This window comes from Aplysia californica, unplaced genomic scaffold (genome assembly GCF_000002075.1).
Source record: "Aplysia californica isolate F4 #8 unplaced genomic scaffold, AplCal3.0 scaffold00759, whole genome shotgun sequence".
Taxonomy (NCBI): Eukaryota; Metazoa; Mollusca; class Gastropoda; order Aplysiida; family Aplysiidae; genus Aplysia; species Aplysia californica.
The window spans coordinates 356,978-365,096 of record NW_004798029.1 but is presented as its reverse complement, the minus strand read 5'-3'; the positions used below and the strand labels follow the sequence as shown (position 1 = coordinate 365,096).

The window sequence follows — 8,119 nt, the reverse complement described above, 5'->3', positions numbered from 1 at the left end:
AATCAAATAATTGATATTAAAATAATTATCATAATCATAATCACAATCATAATCGTAATGATAATGATAATCATTACAATAATACAGTCACTATGCATTGTTGCTTTATTTCCTTTGTTTAAGTAGGAAGAGAGTAGAAAGCTATTGAGTTTTTAACGTGCATCGTTTGGTTTTCATATAATATTCGTCTTTTTCTTTCTTTCTTTCTTTTGTTTTTCCTCTCTGTATTGCTGAATTTGCTCAAACTCAAATGGCCACTGGATTATGGAAATGAAAGGAAATAAAATTAGCGATTGTTTTTAAATACCTTTCTCCCCTTTCAATCATCATTGATTAATTGTTCTTTTGCCCATGGCGTTTGGCACATGAATACCGGCCTGCTTTTATACAAATATTGTATCTGTTACTTTGTCTTAAACTTCCGTGGGGGCTCTTGTGGTCGAGAGGTTATGGTGTTCGCCTCTCATTCAATATGTCTGGGGCTCGAATCTGGACAGCAAGGGAAAATTTTCTTCTCTAAAATTGTCTCCTTTTAACCTCCTTTCCTGCTCTCTAACAAAGTTCTGTCGTCTGCTTTCGTCTCTCCTTTCTGCCTCCACCCCCTCACCTCCTTTGCCCCTTCCTCCGGGCTCCTGACTCTTTCTGCAGCCTTTCTACTGCTACTCCTTGGTTCCTTCTTACTGCAGTCTTTCAGATACATCCCTGATCTTATGGTAGATAACAACTAACAATTAGCCTTCTTGGATAAGTACACAATTCTCGGAGGTCCTGTGTGCAAGTTGCGCGCGTTAAAGATCCCGGTGGTCCCCAGTCGATAAGAGTAGGCTTCGGCCGCCACTCGGGCAAAATTCAAAATCTCCTACCTACTGAAAATGTTTAATGTCTCCCGAGCGCTCATATGACCTTCAGAAGTTGCGAGCGCCGTAGTACACTTACCAGCCCTCCCCCCAACACACCCCCTACAATAAAAAGAGAAAATCTTTCGTGTCTCATCTGTAAATCGAAACTGATATTCTAATTCCTGTACTATCTTATAGCTATCCAAGTCCATTGATTCCGTGTGGACTGAATCAGCTGTCTTATCAAAATATCCCTCGTATTAATTTAATAGAGCTTGCTGCAGAATATGGGTGTGTACCAGGTGATTTAAATTAAATTGTTGATATTGTTGTTATTATCGTTATTATTATTATTTTAGTAGTAGTAGTAGTAGTAGTAGTAGTAGTAGTAGTAGTAGTAGTAGTAGTAGTAGTAGTAGTAGTAGTAGTAGTAGTAGTAGTAGTAGTAGTAGTAGTAGTAGTAGTAGTAGTAGTAGTAGTAGTAGTAGTACAAAATATATTATTATTATTATTGTTATTATTATTATTATTATTATTATTATTATTATTATTATTATTATTATTATTATTATTATTATTTCTCCGACTTCTGCTGAGCTGATGCGTCCCTTTCGAAATAAAGTTGGCCCATACAGACAAAGTGGACTCAGCCAGCCACCTAATTGGTCGCTTTTAAGTTTAAGCACAAGGGGGCTATCCCTAAAAATGCTGTTTTGAGAAAATCGAAGGTAAAGTTTTTGCCCCTTGTTCAGTTTCTTTAAAAGACAATGAGAGTTTTCTCTATAACCCAAAAAATATACACACCGGTGAAACCAAACTTCACCTATAGGAAGGGCAATGCCCACTTTTGGTGTATGTCAAGATTTCTGGAAACCCCTGAAATCTGAGTTAGTCCGCTTGTCCTTAATTAAAAGCGGCCTATAACCGAATTTGTGACCACAGATTTGTGAAACATTTACAACGTGCGTTGTCTGAGCGCGGGTCCCTGAACAACAAATATTGACACCGCAACGATCTTTTCGTCTGAAGAAAAATTGCAGTCAGTGTGAAATTTTGTGTGCGTATGTGTGTGTGTCTTTTGTGTGTGTGTGTGTGTGTGTCTTTTGTGTGTGCATGTGTGTGTGTCTTTTGTGTGTGCATGCGTGTGTATGTGTGCGTGCGTGTGTGTGTGAGTCCCCCCCCCCTCTCTCTCTCTCTCTCTCTCTCTCTCTCTCTCTCTCTCTCTCTCTCTCTCTCTCTCTCTCTCTCTCTCTCTCTCTCTCTCTCTCTCTCCCCCTCTCTCTCTCTGTGTGTGTGTGTGTGAGTGTGGAGGGGGGGGGGGTGTATGTGTGTTTGTGTTTTGTTTTAATGACATTGGTTTTACTCCCTCTTTGAAACAATTTGCGTAGATCAAATTTGAAGAGGTAGGCTTTCACTCTGTCTGTCAGAGTCCACTCAGACTAAGTTCGTAAATAGAAATAGGACGAGGTTAGCCGTACTTAATAACGGTTAGACGGCTGTGCTAGCCGTACTTAATAATAGTGGCTAGACCGACAAACAGTAAAAAAAAAAATAGACATACTGAATTGTAAATAAATTTTTAGTTTGCAATACCTAAAGTATTTTTCATTTAAGACGAAACCAAAATGTTCCTTACTGAAAGTGTATATATTTTGACCCGGAATAATTACTAATGAGACCTCTGTACTCAACAGGTTTTGGTCAATGGGGCCTAACCTACGTACGGTTAGACTGGCAGGCTAGCCGTACTTAATAACGATGGCTGAATTGTAAAAAAAAAATTAGTTTGCAATACCTAAAGTATTTATATTTCAGACGAAGTCAAAAAGGTGCCTTACTGACGTGCATGTATTTTAAATCTGAATAATTACTGTATCTAATGAGACCTGTGGACTCAACATGTTTCCGTCAAAAGGCCTAACCTAAGTACGACTAACAACTTCGATAGAAATAATATATATGCCTTTTTGTGCTTTGTCACTGTAAAGGGTGAACAGAGAAATATGAATAGACAGACAGACAGACAGACAGACAGATAGACAGACAAACAAACAAACAAACAGAGTGATGGTCAGACAAATAGACTGACAGGAGAACGGAGGATTGATAAATAGATAGATAGGTAGATATACAGACAGACAGACAGACAGACAGACAGACAGACAGACAGACAGACAGACAGACAAACAGACAGACAGACAGACAGACAGACAGACAGACAGATAGAGTCCTCATGTTCCTCCCTGTAAAGTCAATGACTAGATCCCAGTTTTATTACGTCATATCCCGCCCTCAGCCGGCGAGACAAGAAAACAGCTGAGCCTTTCCTGGCTCAGGTATGTCAAGATGTGGGACGTTATGAGTGAGTCATTCATACATCTGTGAAGCCTGCAGACAAAATGAGTTACTTCTCAGATTCAAGCCTAAAGAAAATAGATACATCATGCTTATAGGTGAAGTTTTTACAGTTTATAAGTATGAAATATTAAAAGACAGGTTATAGTTATTAAAGAATATGGCATCAATAGAAAATCTACAAATTTGACCCTAATTACGATTTTTTAGCCAATATCTCTATTTGTGGATTGGGAGAAGTTACTCATTTTGACGTTAACCCATCTTGTCAATCTTGTCAGGGCAGAAATCTAAATACTCACTCTGGCTCTTAGGGGTTTGTCCCCGCCCCCGTCTCCCAGGGGGAAAAAACACCTTCCCCTCTCGTCGCTTCTCCTGCCCTGGCGTTCTGTGTTTGTTTGGGATGAAATACATCCTGTGACTTTGGGGAGCTCTGAGAGAAAGGCAGATGTAGTTGTTGTTGTTGTTGTTTTTGTTGTTGTTGTTGTTTTGTTTTGTTTTAAGAAAAAAAGGGAAACCTACTGCTACTACTATTACCATAATAGCATGCACCACGAGCCTCGGTAGAATCGTATCCAAACGAAGTGGGGAACTCTGTTCCACCACTTTCCAAAGAGGAAATTTACTCGTTAATCCGATCCGTACGCTTTGAATAGCAGTTTGTCAAAATGATTTTTTGAGAAATAATGAGTTTCAAAGAGATGTTCGTACTAGAAGTATTCTAAAATGTGAAGAATACAACCCCGGGGTACAAAATGACCCCAGGGCGTGCGGGTAGGCTTTTAAAAATCATTCCATTTGTATGTGGTGAAGTGAAAATCCTACCAGCCAAGTGTGCACGTTTGCACGTACCGTGGGTCTTGGGGTTACATGACAGTTCATCTCGAGGATGAGTGGGCGAGACAGGCAGGATTTTTTTGTTTGAAGAAGACGAATCTATTTTTGTCTTCGAAGCTATTGTTAACCCAAGCAAGATAATAATATTATTATTACTAATGCCGACAGTTGTTAGCTAGGTGTGCTAAAAATATCTACGATGTCTAACCAATGGTCTAACCGCACTTCCGTTGTAATGAGGTACAAATCAACAGCAATCCTTTACCATGACGTCACTTATTATGTTCGATTGTTACCGAGGTGCGTTCGGAGTGATTTCATAGGAGTGGAGCTGAAATGATTCCAACATATATATAACGTTTTGACTTCAGTAATTTGTTCATTCTGTTGGAAAGAAAGTTACTGCGAAAAAAAGGTTACAATAGATCTACCTATACGTATTATGTACACTTTCAACATCTTTTAAGTACACTGCTTCACAAAATGGAAAAACATTGCTTTGGCGAGCTGTGGCGTTTGTGATCATTGCAAGTTCATTGGTATTGTTTCCTGTACTAATTTTCTCGCTTTACCATGCCAGCTACCATGTAAGGTCTACATTAGTTTATGATGGACCAACTATTATTACACGACTTTTCATTTCTCAATTCGGAGAGAAATCTGAAACAACAACAAAACAATTAAATCCCCCCCAAAAACACCAAAAAAACAAAACAAGCAAACATAGAAAAATATTCCACAGTCTGAAAATGTGAGAGAAAAAAACATGAAATACCACTGGCCACAAAACTAAATAATATCGTTACATGTTTGAAACTAGTTTTAATCTCTCGAGGGTTTGCCAACTTCATCGTTCTATTCATAGTTGTTAAGATGCTTGCAATATTTTTTCAAGAAGGGCTCACGGGCAGACGGATAAGGAGAAAAACATCAAATAAGGGACTCGAGTAGACTAGTAGATTGGCTCATTGGAGGAAGAGTTCAGATAGATAGATAGATAGATAGATAGATAGATAGATAGATAGATAGATAGATAGAAGAAGTGGAGAAAACGACGTATAGACAGAAAACTGGAGGATTAGAAACTATAGACAGATTACAAGATGGAAAAACTGATAGTTGTGCAGATAGTGAGGAAAGAGGCGTCCTATAAATGTAAGGCAGCGTGGTGGAATCAGGCTCTCGTCAAAGTAATCAAAGTGAAGAAACTTGCATTTTTTCCGCAGGTTTGTGAATCTTTATCAAATTTTTGTTTTTTGGCTCAACACCTTTCATGCCCATTAAAGAACTAATTTCTGTGTGAATTTTGTCTGAAAAGCGTTGAATAAAGGCACAAAAATGGAAATTTTTAGTTACCACGGACTCTTAAGCTAAGGAAATAACTAATCTTTGCGGCCATTTTCTCACTAATTTTACCTCTCAAACAGGTGACCCCCACCTCCTTCTTTCGCAAATATCTCGACTTGTATTCAAGATAAATGGGCACTTTTTTCATCCAAATAAAGACAAGTGAATAAGCTTTAAGGTGATACTTATAACTCTACAGGACCAAAATTTTACGAGAGCCTGATTCCACCACGCTGCCTCATAAATGATACGACTGTGTTTACGTTGGAATTTTCGCTCTCTCAAACGTTTACAATGTTCTACATAGCGGAGCGGTCGACCGTGGCGACAGTTTTTTCTTGTATAGAAAAGCTGTCTCCCGCACATCGTTGGTGTAAATTGTGAGGCATCGTGGTGAGATCAGGCGCTCGTCAAAATAATGAAATCCGAGAAATCAGCAATTTTCGGCCAGTTTGGATTTTTTCCCCCAAATTTTTATTTGTATGTCCATTCAAAAACACTATCATCGAAAATGTTGATTATAGGCAAAAAAATGTAAATTTGCAGTTTTCAAGGACTCTAAAGCTATGGAAGTCACCAAACTTTTGCCTCCATTTTCAAGCTCATTTTTTTTAAAAACCAGGCGACCCCCATCTCATTCAATTGCAAATGTCTCGACTTCTATTCAAGATAAATGGATATTTTCTTTCAACGAAAGCAAGGCAAATGAATAACCTTTAAGATGATACCAATAACTCCATATTCCCAAAAAATGACGAGCGCCTGATTCCACTGCGTCTTGACACAATATATTTCTCCAACTGTCGCTTTCATCAAGATCTCCACTCTGCTATCATTTTTAAAAGGTCTGATTGCCGCAACTTGACCGCAATAACCACCCATGCGTTCATTCACGAACTGTCGTACACACAACTTGTCACTAACAGTCAAAAGGATTCTCTTATTTTTATTTAATATGTTCCGCTTGAAATTTTTCGGACCCCAAAGCGTTTTGTTTTTTTAAAGTTTGCCATTTTTCTTTCTCTTTTTTTCAGTCTGTCAAGTTAAAAGCACATAGAACGACCCAGAGGAGCAGCAGCATTTCTTCGTCTTGGTTTTGAAAGAGCTTCCGCAGCGAGCGTTCACACGTGATAAAAGCGGTCTGTTCGTGACATGTTGTGAAGGGAATTCCTCTCTATGAAAGAGCAAGTGTCAACACAGTTGGAAGTGGAATCAGCGGCTCCCATTACAACCCCCAAAGCCGACGGCGACTACAGTTCCATACACCAGAGTATGTTCTTATCTACAGAATGTGATAGCCAGTCAGGGAGAAATTGAATCTTGGACTCATCATCACATTTCAATTGAGGTTTGTCTTCGGCTTTCGCTGTCGTTTTGTGCTTTTGGAGCGTTTTTCCTGTTAGACACATATGATCCACAGTTCTTCACATTTTAGTACAGGAGAGGAAACCTCACCCAAAAACATTGCCAATTGCATGTTTAACTCATTTCTTCGACTCATCTACACATCAGAGATCAAAAACAATCGGGATATTTAAATTCTTAATTAGTCATCAAACAAACAAACGAAAAAAGTTGAAAGTTTGGAATCATCCCTCCTCAAAGTTTGACATACCTCAAAAGTTCGACCTACTTGAGTGACCTACTTGGGTGACCTACTTGGTTGACCTACTAGGGTGACCTCCTTGGGTGACCTACTTCGGTGACCTAGTTCCGCCCAGAGTGACTGACGACCACCACCAAGCACAATGATCCGCCGACACAAGGCTAAGCCCGGCAAGCGTGGGCACCAACAGTTTGCGCCAGACAAGAGAGAGAGTTCCCGCCTGTCCCCAGTCGTCCTGTCCAACCCGGTCAACCAGGCCGCCCACTGGAGCCAGGAGTCCTACCTCCTGGAGGATCTTCAGACACAGTACCCGCTCCCTCAGGTAGGACAGTCAAATAAGGATTTATTTAGTTAGTTGTAAGGTTTAACCCCCCCCCCTCCCCCTCCATCCCAATCGACAGAATTTATGTCATTATATAAGAAGGCAGATCGCTGTATGATATCCTTGCAGACGGACTGAGAGACTTGATTTAAAAACAACAACAACAGCAAGACAACAAATACAACAACAGCAACAACAGAAACATCGACAACAGCAACAACAACAACAACAACAACAACAACAGCAACAGCAACAACAATAACAGCAGCAGCAACAATAACAAAATAATAATAACAACACAACAACAAAAAACTACACCACTAATGATGATGATGATGATCATCATCATCGTCATCATCATCATCATCATCATCATCATCTTCATCATCATCATCATCATCATCATCATCATCATCACCACCACCACCACAACTACCAGTGCCATTACCACCATCACCGCCGCTCTCTATAAGTCCTATTCAGTCGTCACAATTCTCTGTAAACACATAATTTATACCCTCAATCTACTCCCATGTTCGATGGGTCATCATCAATGCCTATCCCGCCTGGCAGGTATAAGCCCCATACAAGCTCCTTCCATTTATCTCCGTCCTGGGCCATCCTTCCAAGCTCGTTCTTAGTGAGCTTCATCTCTCTCGTGTCCCTTTCCACGCATCTCCTCCATGTGGCCTACCCCAGCCTCGTGCTCCTTGCAGGTTCCAATGCAGTGACTGTCTTGTGATGCTTCCTCTGGGCTTTCTTAAGATGTATCCCATACATTGCCACTTTCTTGGTCCTATTTCTACTTCTACT

At 39.9% G+C, this 8,119-nt stretch overlaps 1 protein-coding gene and 1 long non-coding RNA gene across 2 annotated transcripts in view; both read left to right on the top strand.

Annotated features, from left to right (window-relative positions):
* The window catches only part of LOC118478629, a 7,479-nt gene extending 590 nt beyond the window's left edge, over positions 1-6,889 (top strand). The window contains exon 2 of the long non-coding RNA XR_004859187.1: positions 6,413-6,889. This is a non-coding gene — a long non-coding RNA (uncharacterized LOC118478629). The remainder of the gene's footprint in view (positions 1-6,412) is intronic.
* A 109-nt stretch (positions 6,890-6,998) lies between these two features.
* Positions 6,999-8,119, top strand: part of LOC101850284 — a gene marked incomplete in the record, with an annotated part of 6,701 nt that continues 5,580 nt past the window's right edge. The window contains 1 exon segment of the mRNA XM_005109257.3: positions 6,999-7,306. Coding sequence (XP_005109314.2) covers positions 7,127-7,306 — 180 coding nt within the window.